At 35.7% G+C, this 26,021-nt stretch overlaps 1 protein-coding gene across 10 annotated transcripts in view; it reads right to left on the bottom strand.

The window, feature by feature from the left end:
- AGMO (alkylglycerol monooxygenase) overlaps positions 1-26,021 on the bottom strand; it is a 179,190-nt gene that overhangs the window by 20,910 nt on the left and 132,259 nt on the right. The window contains exon 13 of one of the 10 annotated variants that reach the window (XM_052695404.1): positions 8,893-8,964. The exons of 8 other annotated variants lie outside the window; for them this stretch is intronic. In XM_052695404.1, coding sequence (XP_052551364.1) covers positions 8,908-8,964 — 57 coding nt within the window. In that variant the 3' untranslated portion in view covers positions 8,893-8,907. Of the gene's footprint in view, positions 1-8,892; positions 8,965-22,821; positions 22,852-26,021 lie in introns of those variants that run through there. One more of the 10 variants, XM_052695405.1, reaches the window with a different exon arrangement.

Consider the following 26,021-nt stretch of genomic DNA (forward strand, 5'->3'; position numbering starts at 1 on the left):
CAAGCTAGTCAAGCAGGCTAGTAGGTAATCCATGTAGATTGTTTTCCAAAAAGAAAACAAACAAACAAAAAGAAACAAGACAATCATAACCAGCAAAATATACAAAACAAACAAATCTAATGAGGCATCAAACAATTGTGCCTTGAAATTAGTGGTTAGTCTGAGGGCTTAGTTGTACACAACAGCCTATAAACAAGTGAGGAAAAGCACACTACTTGGCTGAGCAACAGTGATTTGAAGAATTTTGCAACACAGGAAAAATGAAAGTTCAAAATGGAATATATCAACCTGCAGAGCATACCCAGGTAACATATCACGTTTGGGAAGGAAAAGAAGCTGATGCTTCTTTGATTGACTGTCAATCCAAATCCAATATAAAATTAAGGCAAAATGTTTATTCATAAGCAATGTAAATAGAACTCATCTTGCAGAAAGTCAGAAGACAATATATGATAGCCATAAAAACAGAATCACAGAATCACAGATTGGCCAGGGTTGGAAGAAACGTCAAGGATCATGAATCTCCAACCCCCCCTGCTGCATGCAGGGCCACCAACCTCTCCATTTAATGCTAGACCAGGCTGTCTAGGGCCCCATCCAACCTGGCCTTGAACACCTCCAGGGACGGGGCATCCACAACCTCTCTGGGCAGCCTGTTCCAGCACCTCACCACTCTCTCTGTAAAGAACTTCCCCCTGACATCCAACCTAAATCTTCCCTCCCTCAACATAAAACCATTTCCCCTTGTCCTGTTGTTATCTACCCTTGAAAGAGTTGATTCCCCCTCCCGTTTGTCAGCTTCCTTTAGGTATTGAAAGGCTGCAATGAGGTCACCCTGTAGCCTTCTCTCCTGGCTGAAAAAGACCAGCTCCCTCAGCCTGTCTTTGTAGGGGAGGTGCTCCAGTTCCCTGATCATCTTTGTGGTTCTCCTCTGGACCCTCTCCAACATCTCTGTTTCTTTCATGTACTGGGGGCTCCAGACCTGGACACAGTCCTCCAGATGGGCCTCACAAGAGCAGAGTAGAGGGGAACGATCACCTCCCTGTACCTGCTGGCCACCCCTCTTCTCTTGGAGCCCAGGATGCCATTTGCTTTCCGAACTGCAAAACAAACAAACTTTTTTTTCATCAAAACTGACATATTCAGAGAGTAAAACATTTCAGAAAAGTCTTTTCCATATGTTCCCTGAAGAAGTTTAATTCTCCAGACTTATTTTGGTTGAAGATGCCTTGCTGATCAAGTAAATGGGTATGAACTGAGGCAGATCACTCTCTTCATAGATGCAAACCTTGCTATTCTCAAGAAAGGAACAAATGCTACTGAACACACAGAGAAAAGACTGCTGCAAGATGGAAGAAAGAGTGTTTCAGTGAAAGGAGAATAGGTACAAGTGAAGAATTCTCCCTCAGAATTTTCTGGGAGGTAATTATAACTAGTGGTGGAGTATTACTAATACTAAGTGCAAGGAAAATGCTTATTTGCCTTAGGCTGGACACTGGTGTGGGGAGTTAATGTGATACCAGAAGTCTGAATAACAATCTGAAAGAAAAAATTTAGTCTTATTCAACATGGATTTAAACTCTATGTTACACAGTGAGTATGGAGTAGACAAAACAGAGATCAAAATATTGGAAAGTCACAATAGTAGTCTTTAGCAGAAAATGGACAATCTGTTATAGGCACAAAAATATGATAGCCTCAGTAGGGCTAAAAGTTTCAGAAGAATAAGCTACAGAGATAGAAAGGGAAACAGGAGAAAAAAAAAATATTACAATAATAAGAAAAATGTATCTTCAAGATGTAGAGAAACTACATGGAATTATTAAAAGAATGTTATTACATAAATTACATCTTCTTGAGGAGGGCTGTGTTTTGGCTGTCTTTGATAGTACTTGTGCATGGTGAACCTTTTTGTTGCCACCTGAGGCCTGTAAGGACATTTTTTCTTGCGTTTTATCAAAATGCAAGTTCTTGATTTTACATCTTTTCCAAAACCAACAGGAATTTGATACTGCTACTAAGCACTTGGTGTCTGTACAGAATCACAGAATGCCTTGAGTTGGAAAGGACCTCAAAGATTATCTAGTTCCAACCCTCCTGCCATGGGCAGGGTTACCAGACTATATCAGGCACTAGATCAGGCTGTCAAGGGCTCATCCATTCAGGCTGTGAACACCTCCAGAGATGAAGCATTCATAATTTCTTTGGACAATTTGTTCCAGCACCTCACCTCCCTCTGAAAGACAAATTCCCTCCTAAAATCTAATCTAAATCTCTTCTAGTTTAAAACCATTTCCCCTTGTCCTATCACTATCAGACAGTGTAAAAAGTTTCTATCACTCCTGATTATAAGCTCCCTTTAAATAATGGAAGTCAACAGTCTCCTTGGAGCCTTCTCTTTTCCAGGCTGAATAAGCCCAGTTCACTTAGCCTGTTTTCATAGGAGAGGTGCCTCAGACCTCTGATGATCTTTGTGGCTCTCTTCTGGAGCCACTTCAATAGCTCCACATCTTTCTTGCACTGGGGACACAAGGCCTAGATGGAGTACTGCAGGAGGAGCTTCACAGGCACAGAGTTAAGGGGCGCAATGCCCTCCCTCAACCTACTATCCCACTCTTTTGATGCAGCTCTGGGTACTGCTGGCCTTTGAGGCTGCAAGTGCATATTGCTGACTTGTGTCCATCTTCTCATTCATCAGGATTTCCAGGTCCTGCAGGGCTGCTCTCTCTGAGATATTTTCCCAGTCTGCACGCATACCTGGGATCGCCTCAACTCAAGTACAACATCTTGTACTTGGCCTTATTCAACATCTTTAGATGCACACAAGTATACTTCTCAAGCTTGCCCAGGTCCCATTGGATGGCAACTCTTTTATCGTATCAACTACCCTGCTCATCTTGGTGCTGTTCACAAACCTGCCAAAAGTGTACTCAACCCCACTGCCTATGTCATCAATAAAGATGTTGAAGTGAGCTGTCCCAGGATGGACCCTTTGTGGGACATCACTCATCACTGTCCTCCACCTGGACATACAGCCACAACACTCTGGCTGTAACCTTCCAACCAATTCTTTATCCACTGAAAAATCCAATCTTCATGACCATATCTCTCCAATTTAAAGATAAGGATGTCATGCAAGACCATGTCAAAGACCTTACAGAAGCCTAAGTAGTTAACACCAATCGCCCCTCCTCCACCAATGCCAACACTCTATCATAGAAGGCCACCTGTTTGGTCAGGCATGATCTGCCTTTAGTTTAGATGTGCTGGCTGTCTTGAATCACCTCCTCAACTCACGTGTGCCTTAACATTTCTTCCAGGATGATCCGCTCCATGATTTTCCCAGGCATGTATGTGAGGCTCACTGGCCTGTAGTTCGCCAGATCTTCCTTTCTCTGTTCCCTAAAAATGGAAGTGATGTTTCCCTTTTACAGTCATTAGTGATTGCATTTACATCAGTTCTCTCGTGAAAGAAAGTACTAGCTGAAAGCAAGTGTTGCCAAGCTCTTTATGCGTTCACTAAGTTTAAGGAAGAGAGAATTAATTTGGATGTAAATATTTCTATCAAATACTTAGCTAGTTAATTGCTAGCATAAGCATACCACTCCAGATTCTGATTTATGAATGTGGAAATCCTTCTCAAATATTCTGAAAGGACTATGTCTGCAATATAAAGAATGTAAAATAAGAAAACTTCCAGAAACCTCTGACAGAAGAAAGAAAAGAAAACAGTAGACAGACGTAGAGGTGAGCAGTGTAGATGTAATACAAATAAATATTACAGCCTGCAAGAACTACAAGACAAACTATTTTAGTATGCTTTAGTGTTTTGAAACTACTAAACCGGTTTGGTATTATGCTGGATCCTCCTTATATTTCTTCTACAGATTTCTGCACAGGAAATTAAAGTCTGTACTTACTATATGGTTGTTACTTAACTGTAACTGTTAGGCTTCAGTAAAAGTCTCTTTAGCAAAAGAGTGCTAAAAAATAACAAATCATTAAGCTACTTGAGATACATGTGGAGAAGGATTAATTTGAAGGCCAGAATTTGCTTCCGACTGAAGGGAACAGCCTTTCTGCAAAGTGTTTGTTTATTCATTCCTGGTGGGTTTTTTTGTTGTTGTTGCTTTTTGTTTGTTTGTTTGTTTTTGTTTTTGTTTTTTTGCTTTTTCTTTTTTTAAAAAAATATATAAATATAAAACCTATAGAAAAAAAATATATATTTTTAAGATACAGAAAAGAATAAACACTGTACAGTAAGGAGGCAATGAATCAGAGTTCGGAATATCCCAAAAAGGGAAAATTAAGAAAAGAAGGAAGCAATAATAATGGAAAAGAAAAACAGAAAACAGAAAGTGATGAGAGAAATGAAAAAAAATAATAATTACAAAACACAAAGTATTGTCTCATTATAAAGGTGTGCACTCATTGAGCAATAAGCAAGATAAAAGGAAAAAAATCTAGATTCTCTCTTTATGCATATATTTTTTTATGTAACCTCTCCAGGATAAGGGGCTTACTGGTAACTAAGAATGCACAGGTGTATTGTGAGGCTACACAATTGTCCAACATCAGATGTAGCCTGCCTTACTGCTGTCCTTCTGGCTGGGTACAGGTTACTGCAGGACCCTCTAACCTGGCTTTTTGTGCAAGCTCATCTAACAGTCTGGCTGCCATTTCATAAAACAAAAGTCATTTGCCAGAAAAAGGGTTAAATTTAATACAGCTGGACAGCTGAGCAGCTGCTTTTATGATTTAAATAAAAACAAGCTGAAATCCTGGCTGTCAGCTCAGTGATATATGACTTGTAATGGGATGTTTCCAACCTTTTCTTCCATATGGTTGCCTATGTTAGGTAATACACACAGCCTACAGTGCAACTAGCTTCCCAGAAAACATCTGGGTCCCATTCCTGCTCTGTTAGCTTCAGCACTGCCTCCCACAAACACAGATGATTCATAGGACAACATCCCTTTGGTTAAGGATCAAATTAGGACATTTCATTGATAATTTTATCATGCGGCTCAAGTGGAGTTATGGGAAAATGGAACTCATTCAAAAAAGAGTTTCTCCACACATATTTCCATTCTCCTATCTGCAACTGATAAAGTTAAGATTTCAGAACCAGATTTTTAATGACTGCTTAGAAAAAAAATAAAGAACAGAGTAGCCTATCTCCCCATTGAAGAATGCATTTCTGTTTGATTTCATGTTCTCTCTTGACTAGTTTTAGTGTTACACCCCTTAATAAAATGCATGTGCTGACAGCAAAATCATAACATAACGCTTATGTTTGGAAGCTGAAATCAAAACCAATGTCTTCTATTGATAAGAGATTAGGATCTGATGTAATTTTTTTTTTTCATGTGTTAAAAAATATAATGGACTAAAAAGAAAATGGACAGCCAGCCCTGGAGCTCATGCAGTGATAGAGCTTTGCTGCTAGATTCTTGTTAAGACAAAGTTGACAAATACCAGCCTACCACTTCTCTGGATTGGGTCCTCCAATCATTCATTCAAATGATCCAAGGATCATTTAATTACCCATTTTTGATAAATGAAACTTTGGGTGTCATCCATTACTTTATTTTTTTTGTGGTCATAGATTTGAATATAAATGGCTGATGAAACCAACACTTACACAGCAATTCACTGATTTGTACATCTAGTTGATGACACTGTTCGATGGTCTTGTGTGAACATCTTTATATCTTTCCCCAAGCACTTTAAATTCCATATGAGTTGGTTGGTTTGGTTTTTCATTTCATTGAATGACATGAATGACAACAAAAACAAAATAAAGCTAAGGCATGAAACTTTCTGTCTCATCAGTTTTCAAAATGCCATTTTTCCCCCTCAGAATTTTAGCAAGTGACAAGAAGTAGATTAGAGAGATAATTTAATTGTTTTTGTTTATTAAATAATTAGACAGCAGCTAGCAAACGCCTCTCTAGTTTTTTTTTCATTTGAATTTTCATTTAAAATTCAAGTTTAATTCTATTCTTTCAGATGTTAAAATTATATTAAGATGCCAAAAAGAAATGAAGCATCTATCAGCATGACTCCTTTTTGTTTATTTTTATCACATTTATATTCAGTCTGAGCACTAACCAGCACTGACCTGGATAACATGTATTATTTGCTAATCCTAAGAAAAGACAAGATTCTTGTCCACTCATCATTCCAGGTGCAAAAGAGCAAAAAGTATAAAACAACAACATATTCCCAGAAGCAGATGCATACAAGCACAGCCCTGCACTGTATTTCAAGAACTACCCAGCTACCATAGGACAGTACTGGCCCTCTACGGTTATATCAGGACAATCTGCTAGCACCATAGAGATGCTGGATCATGATCCTGTTCATAACGTAACAGAGACCTACTACCATAACACCGAGTGGATGTAACTAGAGACAGGCTTCCGTAACCCCAACCTTTCAAGACTTTCTAAATCATGTTGGGACTGGCAGTGCCGGTACTGGCGCAGACCAGAGCCAGCACTAACAAAGACTTACAGCTACCCAACTCCCAGCTGCCAGCTCTGTTACGTACTCAGACGGCACACAGCACACATTCTCACCCAGTGAGTTACTGGGATTTACAGAAAGAAAATCAAGGACTGCCTTTGTTTCAGAAAGTCTGGTAATGTTTTCCTGTAAAGAACTGCTGGTGCTTTTGTTTCACTGACACTCAGAAAGTGCCGAACAGGTCAAATCATGGTTGGTTGTGGTATAAAATCTGACATCTGACACCATGGGATCTTCTGAAATGATAATAAAATACAGGAACAGATGGAAGATTTGTTAGAAAGCTGTTGCTTTTACTGATAATTTACTGAAGTCATTTTTCTCCCACTGACTCACTCTTTTTCTCTCAGCTCAAACAGCATTCTGTTGATTTGCTGGCAAACAAAGAAATTCAAATCAACAACTCAGCAGCTCAACAAATTGACTCAAAGGATATTGACTAATTATAAGCATTACAGATAAGCACTTTTTAAGAGAAAGTGTATCAGAATTTTTCATATTGTTTCAACAGCTGCAAGTTATAGTATTCAGGGCAGTCTTTGTCCTTCCAGTTCAGAAGAAAGATACTTTACTTTCTCTCTAAAAAGTCATTCAGTATTGAAGAATAAATATGCATAGGTCACTCCAAAAGTAATGCCTTCTATTTATTTCTTTGGAAACAGCAACAGCTGCAAAGAGAGCAAAAAAACTACTTGACAGGGCAAATTATCAGCTACAAAACACTATTTTTCAACATATTTTTCACCATTAGCTCTGCATTTTCACTAGTGATGAGCAAGAGCCTGAATCCCATACTCTTGAAAATCTCCACCAGCCAAGGTGACTCACTGTTTCACAGCTGCTATGACAATATCATTGCTAAGAAAATGTTGCCCACACAGTTCACCTTTCATTGGCTCAAATACATGCGAGTCAGATGGATTATACATGGTGCGTGAGGTAGGACAATCCAGCCAAGATTTTCAGTGTGCTCCACAGTCTTTCAAACAGGCATGGGGCCTGGCATTATCACATGTCAAGAGAAAGGATGTCTTCTTTTCGGGCCTGGAAATTTGAACATTCGGCTTACTCTGCATTGCAGTGTAGCACTCAGAGTTGATGCTTTATCTGTATTCCAGGAAATCCAGAAGGATCATTCCTTTCCTATTCCAAAAGACAGTGCACACCACTTTACACTCTGAGAGCTGTGTCTTGAACTGTTTCTTCAATGGAAAATTCATGTTTCCACTCCATGGGCTGCTATTTGACTCCTGCTTGCAGTGGTTACATCACATTTCATCACTGGTAATGATGTAATCCAGGAAACTGTCACTTTCAGCCTTAAATTGGTTCAATAGGTCCTGATAAACTTGCATATGCCATTCTTTGTGTTCCTGTGTGAGCATCTGTGGGACTCACTTGGAGTAAAGTTTGAGATATTCCAACATTGCCACCACTGATTCCCATATATTGAAGCCAATTTTCATCTCTGTACACATTTTTGTGGTCATAATCACCAATTTGCATGGATAACCTGATTGAAATGCTCTTCATTTCATGGTGTGACAGTTACGCACGACTATCCAGAGTATGGCCCATCTTTTATGCTGCTGCTGCCACTGCTGGAACACATCACCCACTGCCTCACTGTGCTCACATCCACTATTTAGTCTCCATCAATGTTCAGCAAGTGTCAGTGAATCTCAGTGGATTAAATTTGTTCCACATGGAGGAATTCAGTTAAACACCTTTGTCCCATACGCACTCCCATGTCAATGCCATTTTGTCAGGCTGCCCCTTTGCTGCCATCTGTCACATTGCAACAAAATGTAGTGGATTATTGGTGGGAAGGTTCAAGACCTACTGCTATACCATCAACATCTCTTCTGACTCTGTGGACCAACATAATAAAGTAGGAAGTACTACATACTACTTTTGGAGTAGCCCTCACAATTTAAATAATCTTTTAGTGTACATTATGTTAATTTTTAGCTTTAATTTTTTAATTTTTAGATGCACTCTTCATCTTAATAAAATACAATACTATAGAAAATATAAAAAGAAAATAATATGAGTTAATTTCAGTATTCATTATCAAATTCTTGCATTTACACAATGTTGAAATAGGTATTATTTCTGCCAGAAGTGACTTATATGGGATCTCATTATCTTACAGTGCACAGAGAAGTTCTCCTCAATGAATATATTCTCCTGTATATCAAATGTGAGTGAACTCCCGTATACTTTAACTGGAGAATTAAAGTATAAATCAGAGTGACCATACCATTACGAGCAGAAGTATCAAAAAGAAACTGCTATCACAGTATGTGAGATGATCCCTGAGAAAAGCAAACATATTCATTCCTGTATTACCAATGTTTAAGAACAGCAAATCCCTCAAAATTCCATGGAAAGAAGGTAGCCGGATTGAGGCAAACTGATTAGGTAGTTTGTCTGAAAAAGCAAGAGTACAAAAGATACATACAAGAGGCCAACACATCTGCTGAAAGTTAGAGGTGCATACAATTAGCCCCAGTGTATTTGTTGCTATTGTCTTCATCTCGCTTTACACATGCCTCAGTAGCTGAAAAGCTTTGTGGTGCACTTCATTCCATTTCAATTCAAATCTACTTTAATGACCTGAGTAAAATAATGTTAACCTAAAGTTTAGATAAAGTCTAAATTCAAACTTCATTACTGATTGGTACATAAAGAATACTGGTATGGCATTTTTGCTCCCAAAGATAAAAGTATAAATGAGGTAATGACTGCATTCAACTCTAAAAATGAAAAATAGTGGCATGAAATTTCATGCAGGTATTTGTAATATGTGAAGATGATATTAGTCCTAAGATTGTGATATACATATAGGTTTTGTCTTTCATTTCTCAATACTGATAATTCTTTCACCTCCCTTTTCTTCCCTTGCATCTTTTCACTTACTACATTACTTCATTACGTGTAGGAATCAGCCATGACAGCAGAGTTCATTTAAAAGAAAAAATAAATCAGAAATATGCAACAATGAATAACGAAAGAACAAATATGAATTTAAATATGAACTTTCCTTATAATGTTAGAAAACCGAATAACCCTTTACAGCCAAGAGGTTTACTTGTAAGAAAATAGACTACAGGTCTACTTTCTTTTCCACGTAAGGAGGTACATAAGTACCATACGCACAGAATTTTTCTTAGTAGCTGCAATTTATAGGACAATTTAACTAATAATCAATGCAACAATCATGAATGAGCTTGAATTAAGAACCACTCTAATAAAATAGGAAATTTTTCCACGAAGAAAAGTATGTATATGAAGAATATTTGAAAGACTATTTACCACAAAGAGAAATGATAGGCATGTCTTTCTCAGAAATACACATACATCTGCAATTCTTTAAGATTCAGCTACGTGCACATAAGCAGATGCAAAATTTGAAGCAGATGATAGATTTAGAATGTATGAAAGTAACCAGAAGGACTAGTAAACTAGAGAAAATTTCTTTTCTGTCTTGTGAAACTGTTCCACTAGGCTAAACCCTGAACTGACTCACATTTGTAGTCCCACCATTCTTGAAGACACAAGTCAAGGAGGTAACAGGAGACCGAGAACAGCAGCTTCTGAACACTCTTCTTAATTTCTTGTTACTGCACAGTGAGACAGCCAATTGGAGTAAACAAACACAAAAAATATTCCTCTCCTAAAATAATGGATTCCAGCAACTTGCCTTCACCTGCTTAACAGAGATGATGGTGCAAGGGACCTCTGCAGAAAGAGTTACCTAATCTGAAACATTCTGTTCCTGCCTGAAACTGTCATGAGGATAATCACAGTCCATATTCTCTCATTTCTAATCCTTGAGATAATTACTTTCTTCACAAGAACTATTTCTGGGGGTTGGAGAAGGGGGAGTTCTACTTAGTGTAATTTGTCTTATCACTGGCAAAGCTCTCAGACTGACTACAAGCATTTTTCACAGATTAAATAAATTTAGAGATAACTGTAATTCACTGTATTAACCTTGGGACTTCTTAACCAGTCCTGAAAAGTAATTTATGAAAAGCCCAAGGCCACAGTAACTTCATTGTCTTATGAACTGTTTTCAAAGTTATACACACATCCAGTAAAAAAAAATCATAGTTCAAGAAATACCGGTTATATTCTCATCTTTTTGATCATTATGCCTTCATTCTTTTGTTTTGATGAAGTTCAAAAATTTCAAAGGTTCTTTGAAAGTTCAGGCTAAAATTAATTATTCTTCTCTATAGAGACCCAACCCAATTATAGAATCATAGAATCACAAGGTTGGAAAGGACCTACAAGACCACCTAGTCTAACTGTCCACCCACTACCACTGCTACCACAAGCTACTCTCCCAGATGCCTCTTGAACACTGCCAGGAACGGCGACTACAGCACCTGCCTGGGCAGGCCATTCCAGCGCCTAATTAATTAATTACCAAATAAGCCTTTCAGTTCTTCCATCATCCTTTTTCTCTTCAACATATGTAGCTTGTTCTGAACAGAGGCATTACTTCTGGAGCAGCCTTCATAGGTATTCTCTTGCCAGTCTTTTTCAGCAAATATTCACACCAAATTCCTGAGTACATTAACAATTCCTTTTTCTTAGTGAGGTTAAGCACGATGATGATTTTTTACTTCAAAGAAAACAATATAATAATAATATCATAAAAATGCTATCCACTACTAGTATCTATTAATAGTGATAAACTATCTACCTTGTATCCAAGTAAAAGATACACAGAGAGAGTATGTGTTCTGAAGCCTGGGAGTTCACAGCATTACTAGATGGAGAGAACAGCACTCCCTGTGGGAAGGAACAGAGGCTGGAGTGAGGGGTATAATTCATGTCTGGGAAGGGGATGTACAATAATTTTTTGGAAGCTTTCCTGAGGATGACCTTCAGCAACAGGAAGGTCAGAAAGAGAAAGCTGGCAGATAGGTGTGGAATAATATTCCTGAAGAGGGCTTATGGGAGGGATCCACGTTTGAACATTCCAGTTAGTCTGGGGAGTTTTGTTAATTGAGTTAGAAGTTAGTACAGTTCTGCCAGGAATATGATGCTTTAGTAAGAGAAACAGAATAGAATATATAAAGCCAGATGAACATTTCTCTGGTGACTCAGGGAACTCAAACAATTACAAGGACTACGAAATCTTCTATAGATTATTTTCATTTTTAAAATAGCAGAATTCTAACTGTCATGGACAGCAACAGATACGGGAAGCCAAAAACTTTAAGCCACTTACACTTTCAGATATTGTGCCTGAGATGCTCAGGTTTCATAAAAAAACAAAGAAAGTCTAAAAGTACCCAAAAACACAGTTCATAAAAACAGGCAGAGGTGAGAGCCATCTAAACTGCGTAACAGGAGACTTAAGACTTCCTCTCAGAGACAGTAGAACAAAGGAACCTCTTTCCTAATTTTCTTAATTCAACTCCGAACTCTCCTTGCAATCTGAATACCTTAAAAAATACCTTGAATTTTAAACTTAAAATTGGAGGAGATTCCCTGTACTGAAGGATACCTTCTGTATGCTGTATCTGATTTGGCTGTAATGTATTTAGAAGCAGAAATGCTGGTGCCTTAGCCACTTCCCCAGCTGAGCAGCTGCTGAGCTTAGGTACAGGTGTCCTCACAGCAGTAAGTTCAGTTTAACTACACATGCAAGTGAAGATATTGGATGGAATTGCATGAAAAGTAGTAAGATTCTTAAGTTCCTCTGTAAAAATATTTCAAAGATATTCTGTACGTTAACACATTTAAGTATCTTTAGACAACTAATAAAAAAAGGTCTTGTGGAAAGGCATTATGATAACTTTGAGCTATTTTTCTTTAAATGGAGAAGGGAACCAGTACTTTAGAAAGCAGTGACACTTATACAGATTACTCCAGCATCCAAAAATATACTATACATATATGGTCATATACCTAAAAGTTATCTTTCATTTCAGAGATAAATGCTGAGGGAAACAAACAAACAACCTCTCCTAGCAAAATAAATAAATAAACAAACAAATAAATAAAAAAGTAAAATAAAATAAATCCAAAAAAGACACAAAATTCAAAGTCATAATTGAGCACAAGCACTTATTAACAATAAATATGAGCCAACATCTGATGTAATGAAAAGATGTCAATCAACTTCAAGGAGACTGAGTTTTGCAAACCACTAAAAAATTTAATGCTATAAATATGGCTAAGATTGGATGTAGAGTGACTAATTAATTTTAAACAGTGCTAATTTCTGTAGCCTGAGGTAATGATGAGGTAGTAAACATAACTTAATTGTGAATGCAAAATGTATTCTAGAAGCTCTATTTTGCATTCACTACACTGAATTGTATGAGTGTAACATGGGGGAATTTGGTTCAGAATTTAAAAAAGAAACTGCCTCCATATAGACAGAAAAGAATATAATATTTAAATAAGTTTAAGATACTGTCAGTCTATTCTATTTTATACTAGAAGGTATATTTTTCCTAAAACAACATAAAGAGTTATATTTAAATAAATTTTTCTTTAAAAGATTTTTCTTTAAAAATATAATTCATCTGTCAATGAAGACAATTCTCAAATCTCCCATTTAAAAGAATAATGAAAATACCATTCCTACACTGCCTATCCAAAGAGAGGGGAAAACCTACATTACAACATGGTAGACGGACAAAAATGCCTGTAAAAGCAAAATGAAAAGTGGAAGAAATATGATAGCTTCACAGGTTTTACTGACCAGAATTAAAAGCCACATCAAATATGCTTTTTTGATCTGCCATTTTCAGATACCTAGTATAATATGACTCAGTGTGCCATCTTTTGCATTTAAAAAATATAACAAAGAAAAATTATTAACACCCGCCTCCACATTCTCTCCCACACAACTTTTTTTCTGTAGCTTCTTTCTTAGTAGCTAACAATGATTTGAAATCACAGTGCTAGTCATGAAAATCCCATTATTGTTCCCTGTTTCATATCTGTAAGATTAAAATAAGCAAATAAACAAAACACAAAGAAACTGAGTCATCTTATCAGTCATCTTACATTTTATGTTCACATCCTACACTTCACATACCTTAAGGTAATATCAAGATTCCTTTATGCTGTTGCAACAAAGTACATTTTAGAACACTTAACTTTCTAAAGAGAAAAAAAATCCAACATATTCTAAAGCATGAAGATAGTTCTACTGATAGCAGAATATCTGAACTTGTCCTCATTATAGGTGCTAATCTCACCCACACAAAATCAATAGTTCATCATTCTCCCTCTCATTCTTTACAATCTCTTCTTTTAAACTGTAGCCACAATCTAGCCCTAATCTTCACATGCACAATAATTGCTGCCTTTATCCTTCACTTGCTTACAAGGTACATATGCTTTGCAGTACTTTCACCTTGGGATGCACAATACAATCTGTGGTAACCCAAATCTGCAAAAGACGCCTAGATTTTTTCTAGGTTTAGCAGAAAAAGCATTTGCAAAATTTCTTTCTCCTCAAACCCCTGAGTTTAAAGAAAAGTTGTTATGAAGTAGTAAGAAACTGATGAAGCAGCAGACTAAGAAAAGGTATATGAGCATCTCATCTTAAAGTTTAAACAAGAACAAAAAGTAAAATAGAAAACAGTAGAGCTTTTCAATAAGACAAAAAGAAAAATAAAATAAAAAAAAAAAAAAAAAAAAAAGCAAATCCTGGAGGAAAGGAAAGGTTCTTTCTAGTGAATTCAGCGTAAATCCTGCCATGTTTTTACTCAGTCTGGAAAGGGAGGAGGAAAAAACAAACAACTAATTACTAATATTTTTACATGGGAGATGGGGTCAAACCAGAGACAAACCAAAAATTTATGATGGTTTTGTGCCACCCTAAAGAGAGTAGGCGTGATATTTTTTTTATCTTGAAATGTTAAAAAATAATTTTGATGCTAAGTAACAAGGACTGATCCTGATAATTTTGAACAACTGTTAACATAGAAGAGGTTTCTACAGATGTTCTAAGACTTACTCTAAGGTATATCTTTGAATTAAAATTCAGAAATCCTTACACAAAACAAAACAAAAAACCGACCTCTGTAGGAGGTCAGGGTGTCTGTAGCTCATGACCTGAGACACAATATGCTCTCATCTCACCTCCAGATTAAGGCTTTATAACCGTCTTTGTAAACCACAATGAACAAGGAAATTCAAAGGATTATATTAAAAATCCACAATCTTAGCAGAGGTACAGGACCTTCTGCTGCACTGCTAGAACTTCGGTCATTTGGAAATAGTTTGATAGACTGAATGATATATTAGAAAGAAACATGGATTTATTTCATGCTCCTGCAGTGCTGAAACAGAGAATGGTTTTGTTAAGTAGGTGATTTTTCTACTCTAAAAGCCCAGTTTCATACCAAAAAAGGACCCATTTATGAACTCAGTTATACAGTCACAGACTCATTTCCTGTCTTTATATTTCCAGTTTGCTTTCAAAGTTATTCCCTTCTGCAATTTGCTTTTTAAAGGAATAAACTGCTATTGAAATTGTGGGGGCAGAAAAAAAAAAAAACACATTTCCTCCAATGCACTTGTGAATTTCATTATATGTGAAAAGCAGTTTTTAGCTGCAGAAGCCAATATTGCTTAGAGGAAGTCGAGTGGAGGGGCAGATGGAGGTGAAAGGCTCGTGTATACTTTCTGTGACCTGTCAAGCTGAAGCATACGGATGTGATGTAGGCCACTTGCAATGGAGTGAACCAAAAAAAAGGTGGGAAGTTCTTCTGGTGTCAAGGGAAAAGCCTTGGAGAATTAGCTGAAAACATTTGCAACAAATTGGCAAAGTCATTTGAGTTCAATTTATGTCTTGTGTTTCAAAGAGGGTCAAGAGTTCCCTACACCCCATACCTCTAATTTCCTTTCTCTTCCCTAAAAAAGAGCATTGATAGGAATGAGAAGAAATAGGTACTAAGTGGGAGGCACTGGAGTTTTTTTGAGTGTATAAAAGTGCATCTAATCTCTAGAAAAGAGACAGCCCTTCCTGACACAGAATTTATAGGTTTGGAATCTCTAAGTCCCAAGTCTTAGAACTGGGAGATGAAAAAACTCCACCAAAAGCCCAAAGAAAACAAACAAAAATAACCTCCTCTTACCATCGTCATCCTTCCCCCTGCCCCCCACCTCAAGAAAAAAAAAAAAAAAGTCCACATTTTTACACAAGTACTATACAAATACTATACTTCAAAAATATTCATTTTTGGACTTATTCCACTGGTAGAAAGTTCACTGCTAGAGAATAACGGATGAAAATTTACTTATATACATATATAATATGTATATGTATACAATATACTTATATGAGAAAGCAAAGCACCATCATCCTAATTTTCTCCAAATTCTTTGTTTTTATTGAAATAACTATGTTGTAATTATAAGTAACAGCACAGCCTTTAATTCTACTTCATTTGGAAGAATATAAAGGTAGCACAGGGTTCTTGTAATTTTTTAATTTGCTTTGCAATGAACCTTTTATTTTAGATGTTTTCCTAAAAGACTTAAAGGACAATTACCAAATCTTCAAATTATAAATGTTTCCACATGTTCTTGCAGATAGAGCTTTATCTTGTGATGATTTCAATTTCAGCTAATTGTAAACAAATAAATCAACACCTTATCCAAAAGAATAAAAACAAATTCTGTCTCCTCTGTATCATTATATCTATATTGGTAACTCTACCTGGAATGCTTCTTCTTTTCTTAAGTTGTATATATGAACACATTGCTTTTTTTTTTTTTTTTTTTTTTTTTTAGCTTCCAAATTATTTCTGAAATACTTTATGCTATGAACCTAGGAAGAAATTCTCAGAAAATATACCTAAATAGGAGAACAGATATGCAACTTTCAAATTTGAAACCTTCCCTAACAATGCACATAGGTCACTCCAGAAGTAATGACTTCTATTTATTTACATGAAAACTACAACAGATACCAAAACTGGCAGGAAAGTTCAGCCTCTACTGCTTTACCACCATCTGCCTCTGACACTGTGGGCCAGCATAATAAAATAGGAAGAATCACTACTTTCGGAGCAGCCCTGATATTTATGTGTTTTTATAATGTATTGTACTTGATAACTTCAGTGGTTACGTTGCGATAGACTTCATCCAGAGATACCGATTCACTACATTTTATTTGTGGCAAAACTGCACCATTTTAACTTTGATTGATTGGAGCCGAGTCTTAATGCTCAGGTGCATGCCTGCAAATTATATGCATTTGTCTGTGTGCTCAAAGTCAACGTTCAAGTGCTGAAAAAACTGATAGGATGAAATAAAGGCTATTCCTTCTAAGCATCAACATTTTAAAAAAGTTCAGAGTTGTTTCATTAATCAAGGTGAAAACTCAGAATTGATGGGAATACTCATAGTAAAGCCAACTCCACGACTTGTTCGTTGACATATCCCCAGAGCCAGGGAGGCTGAACTTGGGGAACTGCTTCATAAAGCATTTGGTGATGTGCAAAAGATGCTAAGCAAAAACTAGTATTGAATTCCAACCTTAAAGAAAAAGAGTATCTGAGCCTTATACACAGAAAACAAAAAGAGTGCATAAAAATGTTGAAAATAAGGCCAAAAGTTTCAGGTAATAGAGCAGCACCACGCTTTCACAGATCTCTGACTACCAGAGTCTTGGCTGAATTCCCAGCTTCAGAAGTTGGATCAAACTAGTCTTCATTTAGCCAAAGCTGATGGAAGCTCTAAAAATGTAAATCTGAGCTAGAGCATAAATGTGAGAGAATATTTCTTGCCTTATACAATTTTTCAGAGCACATAAATTTTAAAATTAAATGCTGGGACTCTTTGCTCGATTTGGACTATACAGCAGCCAAAATAAGTTACCAAAACTAATGGAAATAGGGCACTAAGCTTTTTCTGGGTTATAATGTGATGCAAGTGTTGGACAGAGTGATGACAGAATTCGCATATAGTTGTTCCACCTACAGAAATTAAAAAAAAATGCATCTAGATTTTTACAAAACAGAACAATTTCTTGACATAGTCCAGCATTATCATTTACTAAATCTCCACAGCTAATTTTGGTTTATATATAAATAAACTGTTTGTGTATACACAAGCTATATACATATTAAAATATTAGGAAAGATATTTTATGAAGATGAATCTTTTTAAAAGCATTTAAAGCATTAAAAGATAAGCATTTACACCTGAAATTCTAGAGGTCTACAGCCATACTAGAAAGTTTGAAGTAGAAATTCTGAGTTCGTGGATTACACTTAACATGACATACTGTGCTGAAAGAAAATAGTATTGCTGGGCAAATTTGACACCATTGTAACCTTGCACAGCTAATGAATGCAAAGCTAATGGTGCTGAATATGTTGAAAAATAATGCACTGCATCTGAAAATTTGGTCTATCAGTGTTGTTGTGCTCTTCTTATCTGCAGTAGGTTCCATGGAAATAAATAGGCATTACTCTGGGAGTGACCTATGTGAACTGTGTTAACTTGATAAACATCAGAGTTAATTCCACAAGGTAAGTCTAAATGGTTCTGTACAGAAACAGCAGGTTTTAGAAGAAGAAGTTCACGGAAATTATTTGCACATACTTCCCAAAATATTATATAGATGCCCTGGTTTATTCGTTGATTTAAAGCAAGAAGAACAATTTTAAGAATGTGTCCATGTGAATACTGCAACATGGTTTTTTTGTTTTGCTTAATTACCATTCTTCCCTCTGTTTCACCTATACATAAAGTTTTCTCCCATTCCTGGAGTGTGGAAAAGATATTCTTCTGGCATGGTAAGGTAGTGTATGATTGGATGATGAGGCAACGGAAACTTCGGTTTTATTGTAACACTAGTATTAATAACCTAAGGTGGTAGCACAAAGTTAGCAAACTGATAAACTATTCTTATTACTTGAACAAAGACATCAAAGGACGGGTCTCACATGTAGTGGGTATGCTTTCACAGAAGTAATGTCAGCCTCCCTTAATTCTTATTTTTCTCCTTTTTCCCCTCATTTTCATTGTCAACACCTAGGTAAGGAATGCTGCCCCACTTAAAATCTAAACGAAAACCCTCAGTCTGTTTGATAGGATCTTGAAAACAGAATAGGAAACTACTCTTCAGAGCCAGATAGCAAGGACAAAGTAATATGCAAATGGAAGAATAGAGAGAAAATAAGGTGACAAACTCAACTGGATGTTGATAACTGAAAAAAAAAAGAACTGTGACAGCAGATATAAATACTGAATTTCTCCCATACTTAGAAAGTTGTTAAAATCCGGTGTTTTACTTGAGGTAGAACGTTGCTGAACTTTAGTTCACACTGCACAACTAGAGTGTTAGAACTGGATTCCTTTAGGATGAAACTCAACTGAAAGATGCCTTTTGGTGGGACACCTGATTCTATGAGCCACCAGGAATTCAGCCAATCATCAGTCTACATCCAGGCTAAAGCAAAACATGCACAGTGCTAACTCAGATTCTAAGAATAACCCAGCCTGCTCTTGAGATCAGTTCCTGTTGTGCTGCACTACTTTCTAGTGCAGACAGAGCTATATCACCTAGGCTCCCATAAGAGAACACGTAAGGTTCATCAGTTGTATTGATGACACCAAACAAAGAGGAAATTTCGCTTCCTGACTCAAGTGAACAGTATAGTGAGGAACATCTCTTGTTTTTGGAGAAAAGCTAACAAAACCTACTAACAAAAGCATCTAACATATACAAATGCCTATATATCTTAAAAGTTCTCAATAAAGGTTTGTAATTTGGTTTTTGTACTGGTAATTATGAATTCCTACTTTTGCGATCAAAAGTATAGTAGTATAGTATATTAAGATCATAAGTGTAGTGTAAACAGAATAGAGAGTACCATATTTTTCAGGAAATGTTTATAACATAAATTTGCATAGAAGTGTGATCTTGCTGACAAATACTTAAAAAAAAATAAAATTAGTCATGAATGAGAAGATTAGTAATAGAACTTCTCCTGTGTGTTTCATTATCCATAAAAGAGGAATACTCAGTGGTGAAAGCATAATTATTTCCTTTTCCCTATTTCCTTTATGATCAATAAAACACAAGAATAATAAGAAATACTTGTAACTTTGCCTTCTTAGTGATGGAAAAAGTAAAATGGATTATCTTAAACTACGGAAAAATTATGACTAACAAAGTAAATGTTTATGACCAGAATTCCACTTAGATGTTACTATTTTGAACAAGCATTCATTTTCTCCTAGAAATGAAGACAACATTTATAATACTAATACAAATTACACTGGTAAGTGCTGTAAGCAACAGAAAAATACATACAATTCTGAAGCTTATTTAAAAAATAGACCATTCCATAAATATTTGTTTCACACACTGGATATCTCTTTAAATGTATCTCAAATATATGGAATGAATTTTTGCATATAACACAAGTGTATTTAAATACTTTCTGCAGTTACTTTACTGTCAGAACATTGAACAGAACTAGCAGGATCAGTTAGGAGTGATTCATCCCTTGTTTTGGAAATGTAGATGAAAGATGAAGGTGTACCATCCAGAAGAAATATAGAACAAGGAGTGCTGAACATATGTGCTGTTTCCTCTTGAAAAAAGAAAGTTCATATCCCACCCAGGGAGAAGAACTGACCCTGATAAAGAATGTAAGTGATCTTGTTTGACCTGTGATGCAAGACTAGCGCTGACCTCTGCTGCCAAACCACAATGACTGGTTTTTGTTATAAGAGTGAGTTAAGTGTGCATTGCTAAAAAGGAATGCAAACAATATGAATGATGCTGAAAGTCAGGAGAATGAAGTATTGATTATGGAAGTGAAAGTGTGTTTGTTCGTGTAGGTATGAAAGGTTGAATAGAGTAGGAAGAGGAAGAAACACAAGAGAAAAAAAAAAAAAAAAAGAATATAAGCATACATATAACAAAATCATTTCTATTCCAGAAACAAATCAGAGAATGTGCCACTTCCTTGTTCCCTCCTCAGGCCAGTGCTGCTCTTAAAAGCATATTATAACTACTAATTATAGTATTTAAAATAACGAATCCGAATATTGTACCATATAATTGTGAGAATTCCAACATATTAGTTAAATTCTATTTTAAGTGATGTTAATCATCAGTATACAATGCTATTCACATAACTGTTTAGATTATAAATTAAGCACTTCTTACTCAGCACATGCAGAGTTTGGTTAATCATTCTCATTCAGAAACTGTCCATTCTACTCCTTTTTTTTCCTTTAAAATAAGCAAACACTCTTATTTGCCAATATCTAGTTGCATATTTGTTTCTAATACAGCAGAGTTTCTGAAAAAATGATTTTAAGTGTCAATTTTCTCACAAGGTAATGTTAAAGTAAAATAAAATGCAGCTGGCTGCTTACTGACAACGCATCTTTCTACTTACAATATGGGAAAAAGAATGCTTAATATCTAGTCCTTATAAATACGTTGTCTATATAGGTCTTTTGCTAAATATGATTAATGCAACAGATGAAAAGCTGATGTCAAATTTAATCCATTCAATCTCAAAGCATAAACCAATGTAATTCAGTTCACATTCACGAAGAAGAATGATTTATTAAAGGAACTGTGAGAGGAATTCATTAAAGCAACTCACATCAGCTGAAAATTTGTCCTCCATTTTTAAATGCGACTAACAGAAAAATAGGAGAATATAATAGTAAATCTAATTATATTGCAGGGTTTTTCTTTTAGAACATTTTACTTTAATCTTGATATATAAGCATAAAGGACCAAGCACTAAAGAATAACATTGCTAGGTCTGATGTACACATCTTGGTAACGTGTGAAGTGTTTGGACAAAGAGTCTAACTTGTCAGCAGTCAAAATGCAGTACATTTTTAGTAATGGTAAGAATATGTTTGGTGGAGCTGGATGACTCAAAAGATAGGAAATATAACATGGAACTATGCATCTCTGGGTCACGAGTTCAAATGGAACCTCAGCCTGGATCCACACTGCAGTGCATAAACTTTAGAAGCCTGCTTATGAATTGGAACTCAGATGCCACTCGCTCTACACAGTTGCTTAAGACACTTTATAAATACAAAGGTGAAAAAATGATATTCAAGAGGAGATTCAGAAAGCCCAGGAGTCTGACTGGAGCCTAACTCCAGAGTCAGATGTTCAAGCTTGTTGCCTGAGGTGAAACACCCAACTTTTGGTGCCTCAAAATACTGAGCAAGATTCTCATCTCTTCTTCCAGAAGAGTTTCTAAACAACAAACATGAGTCCATTAATCCGACCAAAAACACAGCACACTGCCCAATTTAATCTACAGTGTCATTTAAGCCACATTTATTTCAGCATCTTCATTCAGTAGGTAGTCCAATCAGCATAAATACTCATGTGCTAAATGGAAAGCATGTAAATGAGCTACCAGCTTACCTGTTTTGCTCTTTAACTGAATACTTTAACTACTACGTTTATGTTGTATTAAAATATAGAAGTATAAAAAATATACTTACCACCTGTATTAATTCTACCACATCAGAAATTCCATTGAATGGATTGGTGTCAGAACAAAATTTTCACATTTTAAAATGTTATAGAATACAATTTTAGTTCTAATATTTTGCAGGTGGAAATAATCAAAGGATTAAATTTCATCAGTAATTTAATACAAGCATCATTAAATTTATATGAACAACTGATTTATGAGCACATTTAAATTCTCCAATGCCTAAGTGATTTTAGTTTTTGCTTTATGCTACATATTCCCATTTCTTTTCCAACTATCCACAAATTACTAAACAAGTACAATACAGGAATAAGTTCTCAGAATTTAGCACCCTGCAAAATCTCCTTTTATTTGAAATGACTCCTCTCAAGTAGACTAGAAAATATACTAACGTTGCATCATCCCATATCAAGTTCTAATACATTTTAAAAGCATTGAATTTTTTTAATAAATACTGAAAGTTATGTTGATATTATGTTTCCTATCAGTTTCATTCTGCAAGAATGACAGACTGTGAATTATAATCCATTTCTCTTTCTGAACATCTCTTATGAAGTTTAAATACTTGTATTAACTCTATCCTGCTACTTGACCAGCAAAATCTTGCCAGTGGATTTATTTCCCCAGTGATTCTGAAAATGTTTTTTAGCATTACTTCTTGATACCTCTCTGTCTTTGCTCAGTAAGATATCTTCCATAGCCATTGTATCAATTTAATTGATTATTAAAATAAGTGAAATGGTTAATAATAATTTGGTATGTTACCTTCCCTACAAGCACATACTTACAGCAGAAGCCCATCTCTTGAAACTAATCACAGTGTTCTTTGCTACAAAAGAAGACAGTAACATAGTACCAACACTAGGGACTTGAAGAGTTTGTTCTAATTTTATCAATTTCATCATTATTCAAATGCCGAAATAAAGCAGTATGTCTTTTTTGCATCATATTTTATAGAATGTTAACTCTTCTGCCCTGGGGACTTGCACAGACACCTCAGCCTGATCTCCAGCAAATACAATCAAAACTTTTGACACGTCCTGAGATTAAATCCATTAAAGTGTAAAGACTGACATTTTGGAGCATTCTCTTTATGTTACATTGACAAATGGAGGGGTTATGTGTTTCATTGGTTAAGAGAGAGTCAGGTTTTAGTTATTTGAACCTGGGGTAACTTCACCCATGGATCAAAAAAGACCTCTTGGGGCTTCCAAAGTCTTAATTATTTTAGAGCTACAAGGCATGATTTGGTAGAGATTTGGATAATGGGAAACATATTCTTCTGGGATCACTTCACTTTGGGGAGCTTTCCAGCTGTGAAACAGGCTCACAAACTTAAAAGCTCTCCAAAGCTCTACCTGGCCCCAGGCCCAAATTTCTCTATAACAGAAGTCAACTCGTAGAAGAACTAATGTAATATATGCAACCAAAAAACTGCAACATTAAAGAATTGCTAAGATTTATGATAACACTAAAAGTTGTTAAAGTGTTTTTAAAAGGTCAGCTTTTCACATTTAGAATCAGAAGAGTGTTCATTTTTATATGATCGCTACATACGTAATTCCACATGCAAAAATGACAGCTATTTTATTATACAAGGTATATAAGGAGGCTTGCACATGACAGTATTAACTTACTAAAATAAAGTGAAGGTTCCAGTTGTTATTATTCAGAATGATAAATAGCAGAGCTCATTTTTTTTCTTTAGAATTGGTTTTCTGAACACAGCTAGTATTCTGGAAGACTGTTCTAATGGTAATGGCTTGTCTATTACCTTATGTAAACATAAATAAATAATAAATCCATTGAAATCTCTGTATGTCTGACGTTGCTTTATCACATTTCGACAAAATACTACTTTCAACACATATTTATCAACAAAATGGAAGACAGGCCATTTCAAGCACACTAATAGTAATTTTATACTGTATGTAGATGTAACAGTAGGTAAGACAGCATACAACATGAGATCTGAGTACTGTAGGATTGCCATCCAGTATTATTTAAATTAAAAATGTTTCTATTCCTGTCAGTAAGAAGAATGGGAATTCAGGTTTTGAAAATCTAAAAACAGGAGTTTTATAGGCTCAAATCTGTTCAGAAATTAGCAGAAACAGATTCAGTATAAAGTTCAGTTTGTGCTTAAATGGGATAAGTTTATTGACATATTTCTTACACAAGCCAAACTGAAAATGTCTTAACACAAGAAAGCTTAAAATGAAATTATGTATACCACTGGAGAAAAATAATAATACTACTAATAAACAGATATTAAGCTTCAGAAAATAACAAATGCACAGAAATAGAAATCCAAAAAAGCAATGACTAAGTTCTTTACTAAATGAAAACCATCAGAAGGCATGCCTCAAGAAAAATCACTTCTGTTGAAGTCAACAGAAAGACTGCTTCATGTCTACATACTCCACCTGAAGTTTGGAGTCCACATCTATGATCTCTTCTATGTTTAAGAATGTCGGCAATCTTTCAGCGTCTCTCCTCTAGTCCTCAATTAGAAAACTCCTGTAAATTTTATGTTCTACTCTATAATCATGGTGATTTTTAAAAAGATCACAAAAACTGACTACTAAAGCTTAAATTCAGTCATGATGACTATCAGTAATATGAATAAGCAGGTATTCTTCTTTTATTCTGTTCTGACCCTCCTATTCTATTTGTTATAATATCTCTTTCTCATATAACTGAACAACAAATCTAGCCAGCTTCACTTATTGTTTAAATACATACAATATATACCTGCGATACCAATCAAAATAGGAAAACACAGGTATAGACAATGGAAAGTTCACCTCAGGTCAGTCCAGGTGAAACCTGACCTTTACAGAACAAATAAGATTTCGCTTTGCTTGACCTACTTCTTACCAAGGATATGGTACTCTAAACTGTGTTTCTATAAGATCAAAGTTAGGGGAGGAAATAGATTTGTTGGCTTCAGAACAAACTCGCTGTGAAAGAATAAAGCAACAGCCCAAATGATAAAAGTCCCCAGAATGGGTAGCATTAAAATTATGATATGAAGAAAGTGGAATGCCTCTTTTCTGTGTTCCCCAGTCCTGCAGGGTCAGGGAGGTTTCAGATAATCATGTGTACAATTCACTGGGTAACTCCTGTTTAATGAGTGCATTAATTTAGGTTCCTTTCTGAGCAGAAGTGCCCAGTCTATAAAAGCTTAGTCTTAGCTTAGCTAAAGCTTAGCTTAGTCTTGACAAAAGCTTAGTAGAAAATGTACAACTATGTTTAAGTGTTTGGACTGAGCCAAAAGTCCACGAAGCTCAGAGTCTCTATGACACAGCACATCTACAACTTAGATAAGCTGTCATGGCAAACTCAGAGCAGATTATAAGAGCAAACATTGTTAATAAAACTAAAATCTCAAAACAATAATGTGTTGCTGTCTAATAAAGTTTTAAGGGGAACTTCAAACTTATTTTTAAACATATCTTTAGACATAAAAAAAATTAAGGAATTGGATTTTGAGGATTTTGTTCTCAGAAAGGAGAAAAATCTAGAATTTACCTGAAAGTCTTTGGCATAAAAAATATGGGAGACAAATTGGAAAGAAAAAAAAGAGTATAGCACTTGAAAGTAGTATCATTTTCTCTGGAGAGTGCTCTATGTAGTAGCACTGATATGCATAAGTGTGAGTAAAACTGACCACACTGATCGAGCAATGCCTGCAAAATGATACAAAAATATTTGTAATATTTGAATGAATTCACTTGACAAACTACCAGATTTCTTTGCTGTTCTATTCTTGGTTAAGATTAAGAACATTAAGAAGGAACAATCTATCTCAATATCTGATTTATAACAGGAGCCAAAATATAATGCCCAGGAAAGAAGGTTAGCACAGATCAGGCTTGCCTTAGAACATCCTCCCAGCCTCCAGTGATTTCCAATTCACAAACTAAAGAAAAAGATTTATTTGAAAGATTATTATGTGCTATATCTATGGCTAGAGGCAATAGCTCTTCCTCAGTT

The sequence above is a fragment of the Tympanuchus pallidicinctus genome, unplaced genomic scaffold (genome assembly GCF_026119805.1).
Source record: "Tympanuchus pallidicinctus isolate F22 unplaced genomic scaffold, pur_lepc_1.0 scaffold3, whole genome shotgun sequence".
Classification (NCBI taxonomy): domain Eukaryota; kingdom Metazoa; phylum Chordata; class Aves; order Galliformes; family Phasianidae; genus Tympanuchus; species Tympanuchus pallidicinctus.